This window comes from Hippocampus bargibanti, linkage group LG05 (assembly GCF_051943395.1).
Source record: "Hippocampus bargibanti isolate YZ-2025 linkage group LG05, ASM5194339v1, whole genome shotgun sequence".
Taxonomy (NCBI): Eukaryota; Metazoa; Chordata; class Actinopteri; order Syngnathiformes; family Syngnathidae; genus Hippocampus; species Hippocampus bargibanti.
Genome location: NC_142738.1, coordinates 6,777,716 through 6,804,927, shown reverse-complemented (window position 1 = coordinate 6,804,927; position 27,212 = coordinate 6,777,716). Strand labels below are relative to the sequence as shown.

The 27,212-nt window shown below is 39.8% G+C and overlaps 2 protein-coding genes across 8 annotated transcripts in view; both read left to right on the top strand.

Moving 5' to 3' along the window:
• vwf (von Willebrand factor) overlaps positions 1-12,228 on the top strand; it is a 46,274-nt gene extending 34,046 nt beyond the window's left edge. The window contains exons 40-53 of one of the 2 annotated variants that reach the window (XM_088995990.1): positions 524-626; positions 700-771; positions 2,121-2,225; positions 2,319-2,524; positions 3,949-4,098; positions 6,085-6,201; positions 6,282-6,462; positions 7,770-7,810; positions 8,672-8,788; positions 9,765-9,863; positions 11,381-11,509; positions 11,599-11,638; positions 11,717-11,814; positions 11,915-12,228. In XM_088995990.1, coding sequence (XP_088852116.1) covers positions 524-626; positions 700-771; positions 2,121-2,225; positions 2,319-2,524; positions 3,949-4,098; positions 6,085-6,201; positions 6,282-6,462; positions 7,770-7,810; positions 8,672-8,788; positions 9,765-9,863; positions 11,381-11,509; positions 11,599-11,638; positions 11,717-11,814; positions 11,915-12,100 — 1,644 coding nt within the window. In that variant the 3' untranslated portion in view covers positions 12,101-12,228. Of the gene's footprint in view, positions 1-523; positions 636-699; positions 772-2,120; positions 2,226-2,318; positions 2,525-3,948; positions 4,099-6,084; positions 6,202-6,281; positions 6,463-7,769; positions 7,811-8,671; positions 8,789-9,764; positions 9,864-11,380; positions 11,510-11,598; positions 11,639-11,716; positions 11,815-11,914 lie in introns of both variants that reach the window. The other variant, XM_088995989.1, reaches the window with a different exon arrangement.
• Positions 12,229-12,945: 717 nt separating this feature from the next.
• The window catches only part of ano2a (anoctamin 2a), a 34,437-nt gene continuing 20,170 nt past the window's right edge, over positions 12,946-27,212 (top strand). For 2 of the 6 annotated variants that reach the window (XM_088995997.1, XM_088995995.1), the window contains exons 1-5: positions 13,173-13,866; positions 20,411-20,586; positions 22,882-23,187; positions 25,760-25,855; positions 26,993-27,165. In XM_088995997.1, coding sequence (XP_088852123.1) covers positions 20,434-20,586; positions 22,882-23,187; positions 25,760-25,855; positions 26,993-27,165 — 728 coding nt within the window. In that variant the 5' untranslated portion in view covers positions 13,173-13,866; positions 20,411-20,433. Of the gene's footprint in view, positions 13,867-19,903; positions 20,587-22,881; positions 23,188-25,759; positions 25,856-26,992; positions 27,166-27,212 lie in introns of those variants that run through there. The other 4 variants (XM_088995992.1, XM_088995994.1, XM_088995996.1 and 1 more) reach the window with 4 other exon arrangements.

Sequence of the window (27,212 nt, the reverse complement as noted above, 5' to 3'; positions counted from 1 at the left end):
TGTGCAAATGTGTGTGCATATGTGTGTGTGTGTATATGTGTGTATATTGTTGTGTGTGGGTGAATGTGTATGTGTGTGCATGCGTGTGTATATGCGTGTGTATGTCTGTGTAAGTGTGTATTTGTGTGTGCACATGTGTGTGTATATGGTTGTGAATGTGTGTGTGTGTGTGTGTGTGTGTGTGCATGTGTGTGTGTGTTTGCGTGTGGGTGAATGTGTATATTTGTGTGTGAAAATGTGTGTGTATATGGTTGTGAATGTGTGCGTGTGGATGTGCGTGTGTGTGTATGTGTGTATATGTGTGTATATATGTGTGTATACGTGTATGTATGCGTGTGTGTGTGTGTGTGTGTGTGTGTGTGTGTGTGTGTGTGTGTGTTTATGTGTGTGTTTGAGACTGATGCAAAATGAAATGAATACATTTATTTGTGAAGAAGAGTAGTGGCGAAAATGTTTTGACTGCCCCTTATTTTTTTGTCATTTCAAACAAGCTTGTGTGTACTCGTGTGTTGTGTTTACACAGTATCTGCAGACTTGGGTACCGGATGACAATCCGTGTTCCATTTGCTTGTGTTTGGACCGACATCAAATCAACTGCACTGCACGGCCATGCAATGACGTGAAAGGCAAGTTAAGTATGTGCCATTTAATATTTTGTTTCTTATGACAGCCATCCGCTATAACCGTATGTTTGTGTAGCCCCAGTGTGTGGTGCCTGTGAAGTGCTAAAGGAGAAGAGAGGATCCAAATGCTGCCCAGAATATGAATGTGGTACGTATAAAATTATTTAAAAATTATTTAAAAAAAATAATCTACTTGACTTGCGAGCCCCCTCCCCCATTCATGATTGAAGGGGATGACAGTCAACTTTTTGCATTTTAACTAAGTCACTGCCAGACGCTGTGCAAAAATGTGTCCACTCCAGCGACAGGGTTTTGGTCATTGTCACTCAAATTCCAGAACCCACAGAATATCTAGTTTTAGGACTACATAAACATCCAATGCAGCACAAGAAACCTTAGACTCTCATCTTTCATCAGAAAAAAAAGTTAGTTCATTCCTAATTTATATGGGATTGGAGTTATACTCGAGTGCTTGAAATGGGGCTGGCTGTAAAAAGGCAAATGCTGCCTCCTCGAGGGAGGGAAAAAAATGGCCAGAGGTCTGACCTAGCGCTTTATCGGCACCCCCGCAAGAAAAAAACCCGAACTGATTCAGGAATGGCGCCCCGCGTTGTGCTTTTCAATTCCCGAATAAATTCGGGAAGGGCAGTGAATGAGTTAAAAAGAAACATCGCTGCAAACAAAGTGCTGTTCATGGAGTAAAAATCGGACATACAAAAACAAAGACTGCTAATTAACACTTTCACTGCCAGATGTGCAAACATGTGTTCACTCCGGTGCCAGGGTTTTAGTCATTGTCACTCAAATTCCAGGACCCACAAAATATTGAGTATTAGGACTAAATAAGCGTTCATTGCCGCATAAGAAAACTTAGACTATCTTCTTTCATCAGAAAAAAGAGTAAATTCCTAAACTATATGGGTCTGGGGTTATATGAGGTTGAAATGAGGGCGTCTGTTCAAAATACAATGCAATACATACATATTGGTTTATATAGCACTTTAACAACAGCTGAAGCTGGAACAAAGTGCTAAAATGGAAAAAAGGGAAATGGTGCCCCCTTGTGGAAAAGAAAAAAAAAAACATTGCCGGAGGCCATGGCCAGCGCTTTAACCGCAACCAAAATAGAAAAAAACAAAACACGAAGGAGTTTGGGAATGGCATTCTCCGTCATATTTTCAATTCCCAAATAAATTCGTGAATGGCAGTGAATGAGTTAATAGAATAAGAAATGAACGCCATAAAATGCTAATGCTCTGTGTCATGCTGAGTCAAAAGCCATCAAATAAAAATATTTTCGATTTTTCTCAAGACACGCTGAGTTCGATGAAGCTAACAAAAAATGGCGTCATAATTCTCGATCCCTTTGATATCTTGAAAAAAAAATCCATGTTAATCACAACATTTACAACTCTTAAATTGTGGATCGGAGAGAAACACGTCTCCTTTAACACTTATCTTTCCATGGTGCTCATTTTCTCTCTCTGCACCTTGAAGTGTGTGATCTGTCAAGCTGTGATGTTCCCGAGGCGCCCCGCTGCGAGGATGGTGAGCTACTGATTCTGAAAAACCCAGGAGAATGTCAAGCCATCCACGAGTGTGGTACGACACAATCTCATCCCCCGATCACATACCTGCGATCATGAATCTTTGAATACTTTGAATAGATGGTTTCATCACTTTTCGACCACCCAGTTTGCAGGAAGGAGAACTGTGCTCTCAGGCCTACCCCAGTGTGCGGTGCCAATCGCCACCTGACAGTGAAAAAAACTAAGTGTTGCGACGTGTTCGAGTGCTCGTGTAGCTGCCAGAACATCACCCGCACTTGCCCGGCTGGCTTCATTACCGCCTCCAAGACAGACGACTGCGGCTGCACAGATATCAGCTGCCTGCCAGATAAAGTAAGCCCGTAACATTTTGCCTGTTTATAATAAACAAAATAAATACATACATAAAAACCAAACTAAACAGAAAAATAATCAAATGAATAAAACAAGACATAAATAAACAGACAGAGATACAAGTAAATCATCGTATGAATACGTAAATAAATAAACAAATACAGAAATAAATAACCCAGGTAAGCTAAGTAATTTAAATAAATAAACGAATAAATAAAGAAAGAAATAAATAACAGGTGAAAGAAAGCAAAAAAAGAAAGAAATAATAAATAAATAACCCAGGTAAGCAAAGGAATTAAAATAAATAAATGAACAAATAAATGAATATATAAATGAAGTATAATTAAATACATAATAAACAGACGGAGGAACAAAAGAAAGAAAAAAAGGAAGAAAGAGAGAAAGAAACAAACAAAGAAAGGGGGAAGGATGGAGCGAAAGAAAGAAAGAATGATCGAAAGAACGAAACAAAGAACGACCGAACGAAGCAAAGAACGAACGAACGAAGCAAAGAACGAACGCACGAACGAAACAAAGAATGAACGAACGAAGCAAAGAACGAACGAACGAAGCAAAGAACGAACGAACGAAGCAAAGAACGAACGAACGAAACATAGAATGAACAAACGAAACGAAGAACGAACGAAACAGAACGAATGAACAAAAGAAGCAAAGAACGAACGAAAGAAACAAGGAACGAATGAACAAATGAAAGAAAGAAAGTAGAAAAGAAATAATTGAAGAAGAAAGGAAGGAGCGAAGGAAGGAACAAAGAAGGGCGGAAAGAAGAAAAGAAATAAGGGAGTCAGGAAGAAAGGAAGTAACAAAGGAAGGAACGAAATAAGGAAAAGAATGAAAGAAGGGAGGAAGGAGGGAAGGAACAAGAAAGAACAAAAGAAGGAAAGAAGGAAAGGGAGTAAATAAGGGAGTAAGGAAGGAAGGAAAGAAGGAAAAGAATGAAAGATGAAAATAAAGAAGGGAGAGAGGAAGGAGGGAGGAATGGAAGGAACAAAGGAAGGAAAGTACAAAAAGAGAAAAAAAAGAAGAAAAGAAAGAAGGGAGGGATGAAGGCAGGAAGGAACCAAGGAAGGAAAGAAGAAAGAAAGAAACAATGAAAGCAGGAATGAAGGGAGCAAGGGAGGAAGGGAGGTAGAAAGGAAGGAAAGAAGGAAAAACATATAGCTGGCCGGATTGATATTTTCAAAATCCTCACTTCTGGAACATTCCTAGAAACATCACATCGTCCCACCGCACCGCACTATTGTTTGGAACCTGCTCTCAGGCTACTCATGTTGTCCTTGAGGGCCACCTAGTGGCCGGGCCGCGTTCACCCGGTCGCCGACCCCCAGGGCTATAAAAATGGGCTCCATGATGTACTTACAAAGGGGCTGCTGTTCCAATTTTAAAAGCTGACAATCCAACAGGTGTGCGTTGTGGGCGACGTGGTCCACGCGGTGGGCAGCAAGTGGGATGACGGATGCCAGAAGTGCAGCTGTAGCCAACTCCAGGACAAGGACACCTCACTGCACATCGCTCAGTGCTCAACGCCAGTGTGCCAACGAAACTGCCCATTGGTAAGACAAACAAAATGGTGGATTTGAGTCCCTTTAAAGGACAACCGACGTCACTTTTTGTTTTTTAACTGACATCAGAAAAACGTTTGATAGCATCTAAAATACCCAAAACATGCAGTATGATATTTTTATTCAAATGCAAAACACCAATAAAAATGACTTAAAGTCTCCAAAATCTGCAAAAAAATTGAGCTGCGAATTGGGCATTTTCAGAAAGTCCCGCCCCCAGTTCGTGACATCATGCCAAGACGTCTTGCATTGCTGGAGAATCAAAACAATTCAGATTCAGAGAATATGCTTTCTTGTTCCACATCCAGTTATGAATATGATTCAAATAGTTCTGAAGAGAAAAGCATACATGTTTGCAATCGATTAAAGAATTTATTTGTGCCATTTTGAAGCAAGATTGGGGGAAATCTCTCACCCAAAAAAAGAGGCACAAAATGGCGACCTGCTGTGGCCACCTCCGTTTCCACAGGCTGATAAATTCCTTATACGGCGCTTGAACGCCCTCTTCTGGCCTTCTGGTGACTTTTGGGTGCAACACAAGGTCCCCAGACCAAACAAGTACAGCAAAATACATTGAAGTGATGGAAGGACCACTACAATGCGTCTTTTTTTACGGTCAGGGGCAGTCCTTTAGTGACGTCACGTACGGACTCGTCACCAACTCAAAAACAAGACTTCCTGAATACTCAACGCGAGTCTTAAAATGTAAAATATAGCGATATGCGGTGGAATCTTTCGCATATAGCTATATTGTATGTTTTAAGACTGGTGCTGAATATTCAGGAAGTCTTATTTTTTTGAGTTGGTGACGATGCCTGAAGTGATGTCACGGCTGGAACGCCCCTGACAGAGAAAGCGAGTGACACACAATGCATTTTGGGAACTTTCTTTGGTCTGAAAACATCGTGTTGATCTGTGTTGATGGCGACATGAGAAGGAAAACACATAAATAACGCGATGGTGAATCGTTGTGTTTCGCAGCCAATTGAGGTAACACGCATAAAGAAGGTGTAAGTTGACACAAATTCCCAGCAGACAAATCAGCCCATTTCCAACGGAGCTTGGGCGCCATCTTGTGCATTTTCTGGGACGCTACATTGGAGTCCAGACGCCTCAAAATGATACGGAAGGACCTCTTTCATCGATTGCAAACATTTATGCTTTCCTCTTCAGAACTATTTGAATAATATTCATAACTGGATGAGGAACAAGAAAGCATCTTCTCCGAATCTGAAGCCATTGTTTTAATTCTCAAGCAAGGCAAGACGTCCTGGCGTGACGTCACGAACAAGAGGGCGGGACCTTCTGAAACTCTGCATCTCCCGGGGCATTTTGAAGTCATTTTGGGACACTTTAACTCATTTTTATTGGTGTTTTGCATTTGACTAAAATATCTGCCTACATGTTTTGGGTATTTTAGATGCTATAAAACATTTTTCTGATGTCAGTTAGGAAACAAAAAAATGGTGTCCGTTGTCCTTTAAAGGGTTACGTCTTTAATTTTGTACGTCTTGATTCTGTCCGTCACCCAAATCGATAAGCAACCATTAAGATTGTACATGAGCAGAAATTGTGTATTGTACGTTTAATGTACATACATAACAGGTCTGCGTAAGCTCTCAGTCATACAGGAGTGGTCAGTCGATGAAAAGGTTTATTCAGCCACCATCTGTACTTCTTTGAAGGAATGGGGCAATCGGGGCCAGTCATAGACCATAATCAGTCAGGACAAAAGAAGTAATCAGTTTAGCTTTAGGGAATAGTCCTCTGCTCCCCCCAACCTTAGAGCAGGGACCTATCAAAGCAGAGGTCTGGCACCGCCACCTATGGACATTAGGGATCTATATATCGGGCCAGAGCTACCAGCAAAATTTTTGTTCGCTTACGAAGCTTCTTGGATGAGGAGCGACACGTCCGACACCTTCAAAGAAGTACAGATGAGGGCTGAAGAAACCTTTTCACCGATGTACATAACAGGGTTCAACATACACACTATCCAGTGGAGAATGCTGCGGGAAGTGCAGAGCAACCAGTTGCGTGGAATCGGATGGAGAAATGCGAGGAGACACAATGATCGGAGGAACGCTTCGACAGGTTTACATTTCACACTCAAGCTTTAGCTTTCTTTGTCACCAACACCCGCCAAGCCGAACGTATCCGATCCGTGTTTGTAGGTTGGGGAGCAATGGCAATCTTCTCGTGACAAATGTATGGTGAACAAATGCATAAGGGTGAACGACGAGGTGTTCGTCTCTTCCACCAACATCAGCTGCTCTCCGATGGAAACACCGTCCTGCCCACTGGGTTCCGAGCTACGCTGCGATACGCGGGATTGCTGCCCACGCTGCCAGTGTGGTAAACGTCACACATACGACAAGTGTTGGGGGTAGCAATTACAGTAATCCCTTGCTACTTCGCGGTTTGATGATCATGGATTTTTTTTCAAACCTTTTAGAGAGAAAAAAAGACAAGGAATTGTGTTCTTAGTATGCTCGAGTTACGTTTACACACTCAAGCACTGCAACGAACTGGGCAGAGACAGCCGGATGCGGGGTGGATGCTGGGCGAGCTCTCACAGCGCCTCATGTCGGTATTAGCGGCGGAAAGAAGCACTACTCGGAAAAAGGCGTGCAATACAAAATCTAACTTACAGCATCTCTGTCCAAAATTTTTTTTAAATACCCGCAAAAATGTGTGCTGTTCATATGTGCTGTTGTCGAATTTCGTAAGCAGGAGAGCGTTTGTACACTTTTGCTCAAAAGAAAAAGACATCGAAATTTTCCGTGCCATTTTGAGGCAACATTGGGGAGAAATGTCTCACCCAAAAAGTGGCAGAAAATGGCCACCGAGCGCCTGTGAGGAATGAATCAGCTCATTTCTATTATTCCTTACATGGAGCTTGGACGCCCTCTTCTGGCTCTTTCTGGTGCAACACGCTACAATGTGCCCTTTTTTTGGTCAGGGGTGTTTCTTCAGTGACGTCACGTACGGACTCGTCACCAACTCAAAAACAAGACTTACGGAACATTCAACACGAGTCTTAAAACGTACAGCTATATGCGGTGGAATCTTTCCTCTTCAAAACTATTTGAATCATATTCATAACTGGATGAGTAACAAGAAAGAATATGCAGCGCGAGTCATAAAACGTAAAATATAGCTATATGCGGCGGAATCTCTGTAAAATACGCTCAGTAGAAGTCATTTGAAGCCATTTTACAAATTATGGACACAACTTGTCCGGAGACGTCGATTGTCCTTTAAGTTATACAGTAGTGTACCTGTAAATTATATACTGTATATCTAATACTTTATATTGATAGGGGACTGTTTACTGTATTGCATTAGTTTTGTACTGTTCTACAACCATTTACTTTTTTTATGCATGTCCTGTACTGTGTTCCACTAAATTTGGCCTTATAAATATTTTTTTGTACTCATATGCATGTAAATTTACCAATACACATAGGGTTCGCTACATCACATTTTTTTTGTCTATCGTAGGTTGTCCACGATAAACGAGGGTTTACTGTATAAACATTTGAAGGGTTGACAATTATGTTTGTTTTTCCTTAAGGTTGCCGTTCTGTTATACCGCCACTGACATGAATTATGACCCATAAAAATTACCTCTGAGCGGATAGTTTATTTTTCTTTCACAGCTCCTTTGGATGTCTGCGTCCTGAATCACACTCTCATTGGGGTAAGCTTTGTTTTCTTTTTAAATGCTGAATGAGTTCTCCCTGCATGCTGGGACTGGTCTGTATCAGTACATTAGTGTGCAATTTAATTTCATTAGTCGAGAATTGATTACTTATTAACTACTAAAAATGCATCTTTGTGCCACTATGCACATAAAAAACGAAATGCGCTGACACTATGTAAAATTGTGACGAACGTAACAGCCACACAAGTCACAAGTGAAAATATCTTTGACTTCAGCCTTCAAGAGGAGGCAAAACTTCAAGACTTGAGCAGGAATTCAGCTCGGGAATTGACAAAATGTCCTTCAGAAGCTTAAATACAGCCATTTTTGAAATTTGACTGATCGCCTGGTTAACTCATTCACTGCCATACATGTTCAAAAATGCGTCCACTCCAGTGCTAGGGTTTTTGTCATTGGCACTCGAATTCCAGGACCCACAGAATAATGTGTTTTAGGATTACATAAACATTCAATGAAGCGTAAGAAACCTGAGACTCTCTTCTTAAAAAAAAAAAAAAGAGTTAATTCCTAAATTATATGGATCTTGAGTTATATGAGCTTGAAAAGAGGGCGGCTCTCCAAAATACAAAATAGATTGCTTTATATTGCGTTTAACAACAGCTGTAGCTGGAACAAAGTGATCTTGTGGAATGGAAAATAACATTGCCAGAGGTCTCTTTATTGACACCCGAGCAAGGAAAATCAAGAAGACCCAAACTAATTCGGGAATGGCGCTCCACGTCATATTTTCAAGTCACGAATAAATTCGTGAATGGCGGTGAATGAGTTAATAGTATGTATATAAATAGTGCAATGTATTTATTTATTTTTTTGGTTTTGTTTTCTTTATATGTATAGGCCGGCGAAATGTTGATGGCGGATGAGTGCACGCAATGTGAATGCATCGTGGAAGGCGGTCTCATCAAGAAACATCGCCTCTCCTGCAGGAGGACGACCTGTACCCCGTGTCCAATGGTACAATGATACCTTGGTTTATGAACCCCTTGGCTTACGAACTTTTCGGTTTACGAACGTTACATTTATGAAAATTTTACCTTGCCATACGAACTTTACCTGGGCATACAAACTTTTTTCGTACACGGAGCTGCCTCAATGAGTGATGTGTCGTTCGCGAACGAGCCCGTTCTTCTAACAACAAAATGGCAGCCGGCTCTTTTTGTCCTCTATTCCCCACCACGATTCTTTGGTTAAAGCCACATGATTGGTCAAGAACGCAGCAGTGAGGGAGGGGTGGTTTAAACATTAAAGAGACAGGCAGACGACAGTGAGAGCGTTTCAACTTTGATACTTCAAAGGCAGATGTAGACTGCAAGGTTAAAATATCCCATCAATCAGGCTCCACAAACAACCCGCACAAGCCATCTGTACTCTTGATGCAAAAAGCTATCAACCCAGCTAAACAGAACACAATTGCCGAGGAACTAGATACAATTATCACCGAGAAAGCACCTACAAGGGATCATTCCTCAAGATGTTGAAAGAAGAAGGTTACGTTCCTCATCAAGTGTTTAATGCTGATGAAACCGGCCACTCCATTACATCATGCCATTAACGACCATCACAAAGGTAAATAAAATGACTTTATTAGACAGTACAGTTTATTTCTTTAATTATAATACCATAGCGCATTTATTATACATAAAATAAGGTATATTTTGTGTAGTTTTAAGGCTTAGAAAATTAGAAAGTAGAAAATTATGTTTTATGGGGACCCAGGAACGGATTATTCTCATTTTAATAGTTTCCCATGGGAAATTAATTTTTGGGATACACACTTTTCGCCTTACACACTCTGTCTGGGAACCAATTAAGTTCGTAAGCCAAGGTATCACTGTACATCTTATATCTGTATTGCATTTCTACAGTGCAGTCCTGGTAATTTTGATAATATGTGCATTGACGGAAGATTTCTGTGTTGTGCACACTAAAGGGATACACAGAGCGTAAAGTGGAAGGCGCTTGCTGCGGTCGCTGCGTCGCCACTACTTGCTTTTTGCAAATGGCCGATGGGACGCAAATGAACCTGCATGTATGTATACAAATACAACATAGTCAAAAATATGACGTTACTCCAGGGTGTAGTTGAGTTGGTCTCAAACTTTTTCTCACAAGTAACATCAAAATCCATCATTTCCCAGAATCTCTTTTCTAAATGTCCTGGAGACATAACTGATGCAATATGTAAAATGATAAAAAGTCTTTTAGGAATTTATACTCAATCATCCCTTTATGGCTGGCCAGTTTCTTCTGCACGTCGCCATTAGAGCTGTCAATTTCCGATGTTTTTCAGTCGTTAGTATACTGGATTTTAAACATTGAATATATTGAACCATTTGGTGCAGTTTGTTCATTCAGCAGCCGCCATGTGAGCTCACCTACAGTATATTTGTATGACGTTTTGAGAATCGCTGTATGTCACTCCTAGGCCTTCACTCGTCCTACGTCTTAATCAATCCATAGCTACTAGTGTGGTGTGATTTACTACACGTACACTAGAGGGTTGCATTGGCCAGGTAATAACGAAGAATAATAAAGAAACTTTAGAAATAATGTCATTAAACTGTTCGAATTTTTACTATGAACATGTGGATTCATGATAACCCCATAAAATTGCAATATTAGTTTCTATTTTTGCTAGCTTCCGAGCTGTCCAACTTTTCTTCTTGATGTCCATCTACTGTATTCTTCAAAAGTCCGTCTTGTAGATAATAATAATAATAATAATAATAATACTAATAATAATAATAATAATACATTTAATTTATAAGCGCCTTTCAAAACTCTCAAGGTCACTTTTCAGTCACGGGAGAAGTTTTTCTGTCTGTGAGCAGCGGCAGCCACACGTGCTAAATGGCTTTAACGGTATATCTTCACCTAAATCCTCTCATCACCTCTCATCCGTCAGTCATTGTGGGTTGACAAAACCGCTATTAAATCAACACATAAATATATTTGCTTATGCAGCTCGCGACAGATGCAATGTGCTAGCTCTGGACAGTATGTTCTTATCATTAACGGCGAGTGATACTATGGCTAGTGACTAGCCAATCATAGCTTGCGAAAACTCTCACAGGTCTTAGTTTGCCAACTATAACTCAGATTGTTTAAAGCAACAGCGACGTAAATTTTTATGCTCCAGGGCCTGCTGAACTGATTGTGAATACATCCAAGTAGATTTATGACCCTGGTAACAAATGATGGCTGAAATGTGATTGGTTAAATGCTTAAATACAAAAACACACATCTGGGAGTAGCACGACAGGAGAAAAGCAATGAAAGGAAGTTGAAGGATAATTTGGAATTATTTAATAAGAATTCATGGACAAAATATAATTCACATTAGTCTGTGATTCAGATATTTTTAGACCAGCAGAGAAGGTCTTGCAGGCCCTGATGGCTCACCACTGTAGTACATACATCACTTGACAATACATTAAAACTAACCTATGATATATTCTTTTGTAATTCTGTGCTATTTTGTTATGTTTTGCTAACCCTACAAAGTAATGCTGGACCATACTATCCGAAACTATACTTTACATTCAGGTGAATACCACAAAGGAGGACGGCTGCAACCAGTACGCTTGCGGCGTCAACAGCGAAGGAGACCTGGCCCTGCAGATCCGAACCACCACCTGCCCGCCTTTCAACCGCCAAACATGCCTCGACGATGGGGTGCGGATGCCTCGTTCAACCCACCTGTACCATACGAATTCACTCACAAGCTGTTTTAACTGCCAGATCTCCTTTTTTGTTGTTATCAGGGAACCGTGAGCCAGATCGGAACAACTTGCTGTGAGATGTGTGAGTAGAGCTACAATTGGTTCTCTGTTTTTTTAACTGTGTTTTTAAAATGGAGTGTGTACACGTGTTGGGGACAAGGTACTGAGTCTGAATGCCGGAGAACGACGGGAACGCTGAATTATGTCAGAGTGGACGACTGCCAATCGGAGCAGCAGATTGAATTGCACTACTGTGAGGTCAGCGGACATACAGTCATATGTGAAGTTGACGATCAATCAAATATCAACTTAGTTCCAAAACTAACTCTCTCACCATGTGATTCTCTCTGTCTGTCAGGGTAAATGTCGCAGTAAGTCTATGTACTCCCTTCAGACGGCCGCGGTGGAGCAAGAGTGTGTGTGTTGCGTCGCCGCAGAAACCGAGCCGGTCAGTGTTCCTGTCTTGTGTGCCAACGGAACCCGGGGTCACCACACTATCCTGTCAGTCACTGCTTGCAATTGTCAGTCCAAACACTGTACCTAGAAGCCACCAGAAGTTAGTTAGTTATGCTTTTGTTTTATCCATTAAAATATAACCATATTAAACCACACACGATTTCCAATAATAAAAAAAGCCTTCAGAACCAGGAGTGTTGGCTGACTTAAGCTGTATTAGCGAGTGAATTGTTTTTATTATGTCATCTGAATGGTTGCCACTATGAAAACTTCATACCTCGGTTTACGAACGCTTTAGCTCACAAACTTTTCGCCTCACGAACATTAAATTCACGAGCATATAGTCTCGGCTAACTAACTAGTTTTTCGGCAGACAAACACAGCACCACGGTAGCTCGCGGACTAGTTTTCGGCGGATGAACACCAAACCACACAGTCGAACAGCACCACGATGGCTGGCGGACTAGTTTTCCACACCCACTTTCTTTAAGTGCAGACGTGGTTTGTTATCGAATGGAGTACTTTTGCTATTATAGGACTGAAAAAGACCCCACCGCAGTCCGAAGAGGACACAAAAGAAAATTACGGTCAAGCAGAAGAAGGAGATCATCGAAAAACACAAATGAGGTGTGCGTTTGTGTCACTTAGCGTCCCAGTACTAGTCTGCTAAGTCAACCATTGCAACATGTGGCTAAGAGTATTTCTGTGTTGTCTAAGCAACGATCTCAGGCAATAGAAGAGGTTGAAAAACTTCTGTGGATTTGGATTAACGAAAAGCAGCTAGCAGGGGACAGTGTGAGTGAGGGCATTATCGCCGAGAAAGCACGGCAACTTCACTCGGATTTCATCAAGAGGCAACTACATCAACCGACGACCATCACAATGGTAAATAAAACAACTTTATTATAAAGTACAGTTTATTTCTTTAATTACAATCCAATAGCACATTTAGTATACATAGAATAAGATATATTTTGTCTAGTTTTAAGGCTTATTTAGTAGAAAATTATGTTTTATGGGGACCTGGGAACGGATTATTCTAATTTTTGATGGTTTCTTATGGGAAACTTTTCGCCTTACACACACTTTCTGGGAACCAATTAAGTTCGTAAACTGATGTATCACTGTATCTTTCACCACCACAGGATCTACACAATGCGTTTAATAATCATCATCTCAGGTAACTGTGAGGGAAATAAATCATTATTTTTATTTCCTTCACTGGGATATGATGTTTTTGTGGCGTGTTTGTTTTTTTGGGAGCAAGGCAGTTTATGAAGGAGTATCCTGGCGTGATGTCACGAACAAGGGGGCGGGACTTTCTGAATCTGCCTAGTTCCGAGCTCATTTTGTGGCAGTTTTGGGACACTTTAACTCATTTTTATTGTCGTTTTGCATTTGACTAAAAATATCAGCCTGCGTGTTTTGGGTATTTTTGTCGGTGTCTGTTGTCCTTTAAAATAGTTTTGATTTTGAAACGTTAAATATGTACAATTTAATTTATAGTTTTACAAATGTTTACGTGAACTCTGACAACATTAGCTAGGAAGTTCAACCGAGCTATTGATTTTTTTGTTTTTTTGTTTTTGCTAGTGCTTATTTTCTGTGACTTTTTGTCTTCGAGAGTTTGTTTTTAAAGGCAAACAAAATGTCCGGTATGTCACTGAGACTCAGGGGGAATTAGCAGACTGGCGTGCACGCGCACAGCTAAACCCAATCGGCGTCGGGAGCGAGTCCGGGTTGTTCGCCATCTCTCGGGCCCACGCAATGCCCCCCTTGCTCGTCTTCCCAATATCATTTTTAACATTGTCATCCTTTTCCACGGGGCAGCCATCTGAACCGCCACAAGCACAAGTGAGTATGCATTCGTCTCTTTGTTTCTTGTGTTCGCGATTAATAACGCTACCCCCCACCGAGAGCAGTTAACATCTATAGTTGGGCACATTGACGCTCTCATTTGGTCTCGTACAAAGTTAACTCGGTTCCTTATTTCTTTTTATTTCCACGAGTTATTAACAGGACTGTTGTGTTTTAGTGTGTTTTGCCGACGTATCAACAACAGTCCATCTGAATTCAGCACAACTGTTGAATTGAAGACTCTATTGTGTATTGCCACTTTAAATACCAAAATGTGATTTAATTAAATCACATACACAGTGTACTTCTATAATGTGTGTACAAAGTATACATTCATATCCAGTGACAATCCTGTGCATTTCCTTACCTTTTGGTGATTTTTTTTTTTTTGGGGGGGGGGGGGGGTAATGTTTTTTTAATTCAAATTCACATTTACTTTACAGTCTTAAAAGGATCCTTGTTTTTAATTCAAATGCTAGATTTTTACGATCCATTTAGTCACATGTTACTATTGTATTTTATTCAAAACCCTATGTAATTATGTTTTTTTGTCATTGGCTGTTTTAATCCGAAGCACCTTTTTAAAATGTTATGACTGGTGTTTTCAAAGTAAACTTATAATAGTGCTTAAAAAAAGTCTGGTGACCTGTCTGGCCTACCGCCCTAGGTCAGCTTAGAATTGCACCCAGCACACTTGCGACATCAATGAGGTTAAGCATTCTGGCTAGATAGTGTTTAAAATGAGTCGTTTGTTGGAACGTTGTTCGTGGATTGGCCCCTCAGCTATACCCTGTTACCGCTGCCCCTTCAAATGAGGATGTATTTGTTGACCTTTCCGCTTTGTGTTGTTGAGCTGTCAGCAGAGCTTACAGGTCTGTAAGCCTGACAGACATGCGCATGTGTCCTACTGCCGGGTTTGTTCCCACATAACAATATCTGTATTTGTGTACCGTCATCACCCCTGAGTAAACTATCCAAACAATATTTTAACATTCTTAACCGCCATGACCACTTATCCCTTTGTAATAGGGACCAACCATACTTTTACGACATCATATAAAAATGATTCCGCTCATGCCGTCTGTTTATGAGCGGAAATTAGATTGGCGAGAGCGGGGTTGCAATGTTGAAAGTTGCATTCACTGACTGAGCTTTTGGAAAGTAGCCTCACTCTCTTTGCAGTGCGTGTCAGCGTTTTCGAGCAATAAACTATTTGGATTAATTGATAAAATGAATCATCCAGCTCAACTATCATAGTGAAAAATCCCCGTCGTATATTATCTCATTCACTGCCAGACAATGTGAATAAATGTATCCACTCCAGTGCCAGGGTTTTTGTCATTTTCACTCAAATTGCAGGACCCACAGAATATTGAGTTTAAGGACGACATAAACATTCAATGCAGCATAAGAAACCTTACACTTACATTTATTTATGTATTTATTCATTTATGCATGTATGTATGTATGTATGTATGTATGTATGTATGTATGTATGTATGTATGTATGTATTTATGCATTTATGCATATATGCATGCATGTATGTATGTATGTATGTATGTATGTATGTATGTATGTATGTATGTATGTATGTATGTATGTATGTATGTATGTATGTATGTATGTATGTATGTATTTATGCATTTATGCATATATGCATGTATGTATGTATGTATGTATGTATGTATGTATGTATGTATGTATGTATGTATGTACGTACGTACGTACGTAAGACTTATTTACTTGTTTACTTACTGACTTACTTATGTATTTGTTTAGTTATTTACTTACTCATTTACTAATTTATGTATTTATTTATTTATATGTTTGTTTGTGTATTATTTATGTATATCTGTAATTATTTATTTTTAAACACGTTTGGATATTTGGCAGGGTAAAATGAAGAATTTATTAATTGATTAATTTAACTCATTCACTGCCAGACGTGCAAAAATGTGTCCGCTCCAGGGTTTTTGTCATTTTCACTCAAATTCCAAGACCCACAGAATATTATTATTAATAATAATAATAATAATAATAATAATAATAATAATACATTACATTTGAAGCGCCTTTCAAAGCTCTCAACGACACTTTACAGTCACAGACAAGCATCGGTACTATAATAAATAAAATACAATTACAAATAGAATGCAAAATATAAAATACAATTATAAATAGAAACAAAAGAGAGAGAGCTACATAAACATTCAGTGCAGCGTAAGAAACCTTCGACTCTTCTTTCATCGGAAAAAAAAAGAGTTAAAATTATATGGGTCATGTGAGCTTGAAATAGGTACAAAGGGCAAATGCTGCTCCCTCGTGGGAGGGAAAATACATTGGCAGAGGTCCGAACAGCGCTTTATCGACATCCCAGCAAGAAAAACCAAAACCTGAACAAATTCGGGAAAGGAGCTCCACGTCAATGGATTCCACTTTCCGGTTTACAGATGTGTCACTTCCAGGCCCATCAAGTAAAAACACCACTTTAGTTTGGCTATAATCACAGGTGCTTCTAATCACCCCGGCGGGAAAAGAGCTCTAATTGTTAAAACCAAACTGTTTTTACTTTCTATACCTGGATTTCACATTGGTGGTGAATAATCATTGCTTTCTTTCACCTAGTGAATGTGCTGAAATTGATCTTCCTGCCACTGTGTCGATGGGTGAAAATTTGTCAACGTCCATTTACGAACCTCATATTCTCACTCTACATTTCAGCAGTTTGTTTACTAACACTCGGTAAACTGGGATTAGTGTTGCTCACGTGTCCATACATTCAAGTCCCTTGACTAGCTTATGGGAGATGAGCGGGTGTACACACATCTTAGGTGTAAACGTCAATTAAGATGATGTTTAATGACACTTAAAGGACAACCGACGCCTCCGGTTCGCTATATTTTATATTTTAAGACTCACGCTGAATATTCAGGAAGTCTTGTTTTTGAGTTGATGACGATGCCTGACGTGACGTCACCTCTGGAATGCCCTTGACTGAGAAAGCGACATGCAATGCATTTTGGGTACTTTGTTTGGTCTGAAAACTTTGTGTTGATCGGGGTTGATGGCGAAATTAGAAGGAAAACACATAACGCGATGGTGAATCGTTGTGTGTTGCACCAAGACTACTATTTGATACTTGTTGACACAAATACCCAGCAGACAAATCAGCCAATTTCCAACGGAGCCTGGGCGCCATCTTGTGCATTTTCTGGGACGCTACATTGCAGTCCAGACACCTCAAAATGACACGCAAGGACTTCTTTAATCGATTGCAAACATTTATGCTTTCCTCTTCAGAACTATTTGAATCATATTCATAACTGGATGAGTAACAAGAAAAGCATCTTCTCCGAATCTGAGAAGCCATTGTTTTGACTCTAGAGCAAGGCAAGACGTCCTGACGTGACGTCACGAAGGGGGCGGGACCTTCTGAAACTCTGCATCTCCGGGGTTTTTGAAATAGTTTTGGGACACTTTAACTCATTTTTATAGGTGTTTTGCATTTGACTAAAAATATCAGCCTACATGTTTTGGGTATTTTAGATGCTATAAAACGTTTTTCTGTTGTCAGTTAGGAACCAAAAAAAATGGTGTCGGTTGTCCTTTAAACGCCATTTCCTATAAATGGAGCCAGGATACCAATCTTGACACATTAATGCTAGCATCTGTGTGAATGTTGTTGTAATGGTTATTTCAAAACATCTTTATTTTCATGACTGGCGCAAGTCCAGTGCAGCATGCGGTCGCTGTCTTGAGTATTTTCCCTGACACGCAAGCCGACGTATTTAAAAATGGGCGGTTTGCGCCATTGTGGGCGTAAACACGGGGGGCTGGATTGACTGCCAATCGAAGAAGCTACTCTTTTTCCCTTTGAATGTGGTGCACTCAAACCTTGCTTCGAAAAACAAGGTACGGAAAAGGTGGTGGTAGTGGGGAGAGGGGGGGGGGGTTATAGCTTCGGTCAGACCTCTGGCATTTATTCCCCCGCCCCTACGGGTGGGCGCCATTTGCCTTTTGTACAGCCACCACCATTTCAACCTCACATAACTCCAAACCCATATAATTTAGGAATTAACTATTTTTCTGATGAAAGAAGAGATTCTCAGGTTTCTTTCTTTCTTCATCGAATGTTTATGGTGTCCTAAAACTCAATATTCTGTGAGTGCTGCAATTTAAGTGAAAATGACAAAAACCCTGGCACTGGAGTGAACACATTTTGCACATGTCTGGCAATGAAGAAGTTAATTGTTTGCTATCATAAACCTGCAATTAAAGAAGCTTACTTACAAATCACATCGTCTGGCAGTGAATGAGTTAATAGCACAAGTTGGATGATGTTTGTTTCAAGACATGATGTTACTATTCATACATTCATTAGCTTTAGCCTCGTAAGTTGTACTACCCGATAGTGTTAGGATTCCTAACACGAACACCTTTGCCCCCGTATTGAATGTCAAGATTAAAAAACAGAAAGGTCATATATGTGACAAAAAAAACAAAAAAATCCCAACGAATGAAGTCCAGTGATCAAATTACGTCAGCGGATTGTTGTAAACGGCATCCGCTACTCACAGCATAATCCAAACCGACATCTTCAATCGGGGCAAAAAAAAAAAAAAAAAAAAAAAGCAGGGACAGCTTTGGCTTTAATTCTTGATCCGACACTTTAAAAAGTCACATGATACTGGAAATCAACCCAACCCCGGAACTCTGCAACAAATATTCCAAGAGGACCGTCAGTGGATGGCAAAAGTATGTCCACGAACATTTACGGTTCAATGGAATGTCCCAAAACTCACAGTTTAACTCATTCACTGCCATTCCCAAATTTATTCGGGAATTTAAAATATGACGTGGAGCGCCATTCCTGAATTTGTTCGGGTTTTGAGTTTTCTTGCAGCGGTGCCAATAAAGTGCTGGTCGGACCTCTGGCAATGTTTTTCCCTCCCACGAGGGTGCAGTATTTGCCTTTTGTACAGCCGCCCCCATTTCAAGCTCAGCTAGCTCCAGACCCATATAACTTAGGAATTAACTATTTTTTTTGCTGTCTTGAATGTTTACATATGTACAGTGATCCCTCGCTACGTCGCGGTTCACTTATCGCGGCTTCAGTGCATCGCAGATTTTTTTTCAGGAGAAAAAAACTATTTTTAAATGGGATGCAAGTGTTCAAACAAACAAAGTAAAAGAAACAACACTGCGAACAAAGCAGAATAAAATCAAACGCATTGGCTTTGAACAGCTCATGGAGCAGAATGTTCATGAGCTGTTCTCTATTCTCAAAAAAAAAGAAAGATAAAAAAAAAGAATGAGTGCCAACTACTACCGATAACAATGTTCTTCTCTTGGAGAAAGACTCCTTCAGTAGAAAAAGACGCTACAGCGCAGCGGCGTCAGGACGAATAGGCGCAGCAGCAAAATATTGTTTTACAACACCATTCTTCTATTAAAAAATAGGTTTTATTTTTTGTTTCATTCTGCAGTATGAACATTTTTGCATTGTGTAAAAAAATAAAATAAAGCTGACTACATTGTACTTTGCGGATTTCACCTATCACAGGCTATTTTTGGAACGTATCTCCCGCGATGAAGAGGTTCACTGTAGTCCTAAAATGCAATATGTAGTCCTTAAATGCCCGTATGCATAGATAGATAGATAGATAGATAGATAGATAGATAGATAGATAGATAGATAGATAGATAGATAGATAGATAGATAGATAGATAGATAGATAGATAGATAGATAGATAGATAGATAGATAGATAGATAGATAGATAGATAGATAGATAGATAGATAGATAGATAGATAGATAGATAGATAGATAGATAGATAGATAGATAGATAGATAGATAGATAGATAGATAGATAGATAGATAGATAGATAGATAGATAGATAGATAGATAGATAGATAGATAGATAGATAGATAGATAGATAGATAGATAGATAGATAGATAGATAGATAGATAGATAGATAGATAGATAGATAGATAGATAGATAGATAGATAGATAGATAGATAGATAGATAGATAGATAGATAGATAGTACAGCCGCCCCATTTCAAGCTCAGATAACTCCAGGCCCGTATAACATTGGAATTAACACTTTTTTTCTGATGTAAGAAGAGAGTCTAAGGTTTATACGCTGCATTGAATGTTTACGTAGTCCTCAAACTCAATATTCTGTGAGCCCTCCAATCTGAGTGAAAATGACAAAAACCTTGGCACAGGAGTGGACACAGTTTTGCACATCGTCTAGCAGTGAATGAGTTAACTGGAAAGTTAGAAAAAGTGATCCTTAAAAACCAGTTTTTCAGAGAAACGCAAAATTGGTTGGTTGCAGCAGAATAAATGCTCAAGTTGATCAAACTATTTTGTCTCCATCTCAGATTACACATGAATGAATCCAAACTCATCAGGAGAAGCTCCATCAATCCTGCAAAAACATGATGACCTGAACCACGCTGCCAACGTGTCAAAAAAAAGGTCTTCTGCCACAGAATATTAAACTCTTTTCTTTCCTTCGCTCCTTCAGAGGGATGAAACGAAAAAGGCCGCATGTCTGTCCTCACAGCGATGAATGAGCCGTCGTCCGTTCACTCTGCAAAGCTCGTCTCGTTGGCCCGCTCGCTCTCCGGACTTGGGCTCGACGCCACCAATGGAGCCCCCCCCGCTGTCGGTCTGCCTGACGATGACCAGCCTCCTCTTCAGGTACCAGCATCTCTATCTCTAAAGTCACAGGAAAACATTTTCACACAAAGTCCTCCTTTGATTTTTATCAGCGGTGGATGGACCAAATTTCTTTATCGGTAAAGATTAAAAAAAAGCATGTGAATGCAAAATTGTGTATTCAAATAAATAAAATACAAATTTTCATTTAAAGGACAACCGATGTCTCCGGACAAGTTCTGTCCATAATTTGTAAAATGGCTTCAAATGACTTCTACTGAGCGTATTTTAATAAGATTCCACCGCATATCGCTATATTTTACGTTTTAAGACTCGCGCTGAATATTCAGGAAGTCTTGTTTTTGAGTTGGTGACGAGTCCGTACGTGACGTCACTAAAGGAATGCCCCTAATTGAAAAAAAGACACATTGCAGCAGTCCTTCCATCACGTCAATGTATTTTGCTGTACTTGTTTGGTCTTGGGACCTCGTGTTGCACCCAAAAGATGCCAAAAGAGGGCGTCCAAGCTCCATATAAGGAATTTATCAGCCTGTGGAAACGGAGGTGGCCACAGGAGGTCGCCATTTTGTGCCTCTTTTTCGGTGAGACATTTTCCCTCAATGTTGCCTCAAAATAGCACGGAATAAATTCTTTAATCGATTGCAAATATGTATGCTTTCCTCTTCGGAACTATTTCAATCATATTCATAACTGGATGTGTAACAAGAAAGCATATTCTCCGAATCTGAAGCCATTGTTTGGATTCTCCAGCAATGCAAGACGTCTTGGCGTGACGTCACGAACTGGAGGCGGGACTTTCTGAAAATGCCCAATTCGCAGCTCAATTTTTTGCAGATTTTGGACACTTTTAGTCATTTTTATTGGTGTTTTGCATTTGAATAAAAATATCATACTGCGTGTTTTGGTTTTTTTAGATGCTATAAAACGTTTTTCTGATGTCAGTTAAGAAGCAAAAAAGTGACGTCGGTTGTCCTTTAAATCATTTGTAATATAATTATATATTTATGTAATTTACTCATATTTAATAAAAAGAAGACAGTGATACCTTGGCTTACGAACTTAATTGGCTCCCAGACAGTGTGTAAGGTGAAAAGTGTGTATCCCAAAAATTAATTTCCCATAGGAAACCCTTAAAATGAGAATAATCCGTTCCGAGGTCCCCATAAAACATAAATTTCTACTTACTAATTTTCTAACCCTTAAAACTACACAAAATATACCGTATTTATTATTCTTATTCTATAATAAATGTGCTATTGTATTATAATTAGAGAAATAAACTTTTATTTACCTTTGTGATGGTCGTTGATGGCTTGATGGAATGGAGTGGCATTCTTGTTTCTTTCTAATTTTACCTTGTTCCTCATCAATTGTGTTCTGTTTAGCTGGGTTGATAGCTTTTTGCATCAAGTGTATAGATGGCTTGTGCGGGTTATTTGTGGAGCCTGATTGATGGGAATTTTAACCTTGCAGTCTACACTCCGCCTTTTAACTATCAAAGTTGAAACGAGTCCAAATTTGACTGTTTTCTATCCATTTTGTCACTCTCTCTCTCTGTCGTCTGCCTGTCTCTTTTATGTTGAAACCACCTCCCCTCACTGCTGCGTTCTTGTCCAATCATGTGGCTTTAACCGAAGACTGGGGGCGGGGAATAGAGGACAAAAATGTCGGATGCCATTTTCTTTTTTGGAGAATGGCTTCACTCTCTCGAGCTGCTGCGTTCTTGACCAATCACATGGCTTTAACCGACTAGTGGGGGCGGAGATTGGAGGGCCAAAATAAGCCGGCTGCCATTTTCTTGTTCGGAGAACGGGCTCGTTCGCGAACGACACATCAATCATCGTGGCAGCTCCGTGTGTATGCCGAAAAATAGTTCGTATGCCAAGGTAAAATTTACATACATTTAACGTTCGTAAACCGAAAAGTTCGTAAGCCAAGGGGTTTGTAGACCGAGGTATCACTGTATGTTATGGCGTGGACTAGGACCATGCCTCACCCAGCAGGCATACAGCAGGAGGCATGTTTAAGTGAAAGATGTTTTTCCTCACTTTCCGATGATTGTTCAGACTCACTTGTTAGCAGTGCGAAATAAAGATGTGTCTACAGTCAGTCGTGTGTGCTTTCTGACTGCTACACTGGCTACACTGGTTATGTGAATGGGGGTGGGGCGTGGACCATTAACGCACGCAGCAGGCATACAGCAGGCTGTGTGTTTAAATTAAATGTTTTGCCGCAGTTTCCGATGATTGTTCAGATCCGCTTGTGGTCCCCATCTGGTCCCTGGCTCATAAATTCTGTGTGTGGTTCTCTTTGTAGGAGTCCTACGTCGACCTTGGCCCGGGGCTCTTTTTCGCCGACGGCAAGAGGAAGGTGGATTATGTGCTGTGCTACAAATTTAAAACAAGGCGGGCATCCAAAGGACGCCTCTCCATCGCGTCTAACGGCAGCATCCCCATTCCGGGCTTGTGGGAAATGGACCCTGACTCTGGAGAGCCCGGAGGAGGAGCTACTTCGGGAGATGCTGAGGAGTCAAAGTTGTCCGAGGAAGAGAAGGCGCTCATGAGGGAAGAGTTTGAAATGGGGCTGCTCGATGCCGGACTGCAAATCGAACGCGATAAAGAGGTGTGTAACATTCTGATGGGGCTTTTGAGTGTAATGGTGTTGTTTATTACTATTCCAATGACCTTATCCTTTTCACTACTGGTCGCAGTTTTTGTCAGTTTGGCTGGTTTTGCAACTTTAACTCAAATTTTGAGCTGGCACTGTATTTTGAGTTGAGTTCGAACTGGCTTGACAGGTCTGTCACAGCAGGATATCTGGGTTGAGAAAAAAAAAACCTAAAGACCTAATTTTGAACAGGAAGTCGGCCATTTTGGGTAAAGATGAGGGCTTTGTACTTTGACAACCTTCCACTTACGAATTCAATCAAATGAGTTGAAATCAGAAGGTTTTCAAGGCAACATTTTGGCGGCAGTGTATCATGTCAAATTTCATGATTATTCTTTGAAATATTTTTTATGCGTTTTCATTCCTGATTTTTTTTTTCGGATAGACATTAATGGGTCACCATTAACTCATTGACTTCCAGACGTGTAATAATGTGTTTTTGTCATTGTCACTCAAATTCCAGGACATACAGAATATTGAGTTTTAGGACTACATACACATTGTCACGGTTTTGCAAGGTGGTGATGGCGGGTGTGGATCCCAAAAAGCAGGCAGGAGGGAGCATGAGGTTGTTTGACAAATTGTATTAAAATAAAGGTCAGCAGGAACAAAATGTAAAACATTAAAATCATCTGAACAGAAAAAAATACAAAGTATCAAAAGAAAATGTTGTGTAAAAGTCCGCCAAGGTTAAACAAACACATACACAGCATACAATGCATGCAATTGCAGACAAGGCATGCAACAAACATGCAGCAAACAATGAACCGACACCGGATGGTCGTGCCGGGTGTCCTTTTAAGTGTCAGTGATTAAAACGACCAGCACCTGCGAGGCTGCAGGCAGGGCTGACGTCGCTACCCGTTGGTCGCCAATCTGATCGGGACGACCAGCACCTGTGCAGGTACAGGCGGGGCCGACAGCGCCCCCCTTTGGTCGCCAACCAGATCATGACACACATTCATTTCTTTCATCAGGAAAAAAAGAGTTCATTCCTAAATTATATGGGTCTGAGGTTATATGAGCTTGAAATGAGGGCGGCTCTCCAAAATACAATTCAATACGACATATTTTGCACTATTACATTCTGTGATTGACAAATGTGAAATTTAACAACCATGCAATGTTTTTTTCTCTTAAGCCTTATCTTGACTGATGCCGTTTCTGAAGCTCAGGCACAAAACAAAACGCCGGCCGACCAAGCTCCGGCTCGTAACTGTATTGGGTAAAATAATTGGAAGATTTCCAATGGAATACTTTGGCGCTCATCTGTCCGTCGTTAGGGACAGAACATAATGTCTGCGCGGTACCACAACATAAGCGCCCTGCTTATTTTAGACGCAATGCTCCACGGGTGTGTTTTCTGTGCGGGTTGCGTGGCGCTAGAGTGTGTGATCAGCTGCTGTTTTGGTTGATGATTAAGACCCCGCTGACCACAAGTGTGAAGCCAAAAGCCAGATTATAGGCCCTTATTAGAGAGTGATCAACGACTCAGAAGTGTTTGTGCTGGCGCGAGAGAGCCGTATGGCCGGCGGGTGGGTTTTGCTTTGATTGAATGAGTAGACACGTGTCATCACTGCTGACCATCTGTCGGTGACCCAAGTTTTTTTATTTTTTATTTTTTTAAGAAATCGACTGAGTGAGGAGTGCAAGATTATTTGTATGTGGATTCTGAGTATTTATTTATTTATTTATTTATTTGTGTATTTATTTAAATTTATGTTTTATTATTCTACAGTAAAATCTCGTTATATCGATATCGGATATATCGATAGTCCCGGTTATATCGATGCTATTTCTATGCACGCACGGAGAAAATTACATGCAAACAGGGTCGGATATATCGATAGTCCCGGTTATATCGATATTTTTTCGGACTCCCTTGAATATCGATATAACGAGACTTTACTGTATTTATGTATTTATGTACTATTCATATATGTATGTATTTATTCATTTATTTATTTATGTATGTATTTATTTATTTATTTGTGTATTTATTTAAATTTATGTTTTATTATTCTATTTATGTATTTATGTACTATTCATATATGTATGTATTTATTCATTTATTTATTTATGGATGTATTTATTTACTCATGTATTTATTTATTTATTTATTTTATTATATTTATTTATTACTTTATTTATTGATGTATTTATTTAAATTAATTAATTAATTTATTTATTTATTTATTTATTTATTTATTTATTTATTTATTTATTTATTTTTGATGGAGCTGTTTTGGATTTCATGAGATTGTGCAAGTGTTTCTAATATCGTGGCCGAAGAGAGTGGAACACGTGGGAGCGATTTTTTTTTTTTTTTTTGTGATCTCGCAATGCAGCTGGAACAGGTGCCACATGAATATTTGGCATCCCAGCCTGAAGGTCATCCCTGAAATTAATCATCTGCGATTCAGGGGTGTATTTTATTGCTTTTGATATACAACAATGATCACAGATTGCCCCTCCTCCTGCAGCAATTCAAAGTATCAATCACATGGAAACTTGTGTTTACATGTAGAGGGCAAATGGCATCAGTTTTATTCGGCTGCACATCCCGTGGGCAATACTCAGTCGAGAGGCCGAACTTCAGAAGATCAAAGTTGCTGTGAAGAAGGTAGCTTTCCTCTCACTTTTGCTAACATTATATATAACCTTTGTGCTCGATGATTCAAAAGAGTATAATATAATAATTTTCTTTTTGATCACAGCATTGTTATGATGATTGCATATATTAACACAAAAATGTGTCCACTCCAGTGCAAGGGCTTTTGTCATCAGAATCAGAATCAGAATCATCTTTATTTCCAAGTATGTAGAACACACAAGGAATTTGTTTCCGGTAGAGCACGCTGCACTAGTATCGTCGTAAAAAAAAACTGCTAAGTGGCACTATACAGTTCCATTTTGGCTACTGTTGAAAGAGTTCAAAGAGTTCAAAGAGTTAATGGCTTGGGGAAAGAAGCTGTTTAAATGTCTGCTGGATTTGGCACAGAATATTGAGTTGTAGGACTACATACACATTCAATGCAGCGTAAGAAACCTTAGACTCTCTTCTTTCATCAGAAAAAAAAGTTAATTCCTAAATTATGGGTCTGGAGTTATATGATCTTGAAATGAGGGTGGCTGTCCAAAATTCAATGCAAGGCATACATTGTTTTATAAAGCGCTTTAACAACAAATAATGCTGGAACAAAGCGCTAACATGGGAAAAAAGGTAAATGCTTTCCCCTTGTGGAAAAAAAACATTGCCAGAGGCCATGGCCAGCTCTTTATCGGCACCCAAGCATAAAAACAAAACCAGAACAAATTCGGGAATGGCGCTCTACGTCATATTTTCAAATCCCGTATAAATTTGTGAATAGCAGTGCATGAGTTCGGTGGAGTAATTCAATTACTTTAGTCTCATGTCAACCAATGACTTAATCAATACATTCTAAAGTATTCTAAAGTATTAATATTTACATATTGTTTTCAATAAATGGTTTCATGAATTACCAAGGACAATTATTGTATTAGCAATACGTTAATTAGCCAATTGATAAAAGGACAAAAATCATCTAAATACATTTTAAACGGCCAATTTTAACACCAAAAAGTCTGAACATTTAGGTAACAATTAAATGATCCCTGATACAAATATTAAAGCAAATTAGGCTGGATGAAGTCACAAAGATCATTTGTGTACCATTCCTATTTTAAATGCTATATTTTTTTTGTATCTTTGGCTTTTTTTGTTTTTCCAACTGATCAGAAATGTGAGCTGCGAAAAAGGGCGGGCATTGCGGGAATGTGGGACTCCTTGGCGGCTAAAATGAACACGCCCTTCCAACCGGACGTCCCCGACTTTGACATCCAGCGGGACCCGCAGACGCAGGCCCATTTCAAGACGCTCAAACACCCTTTCATTAGAGATAAGCTTCACCTGTAAGTACCACCGCACAAAAAAAATGTCTTTAGTGGTCCTCAGTTTA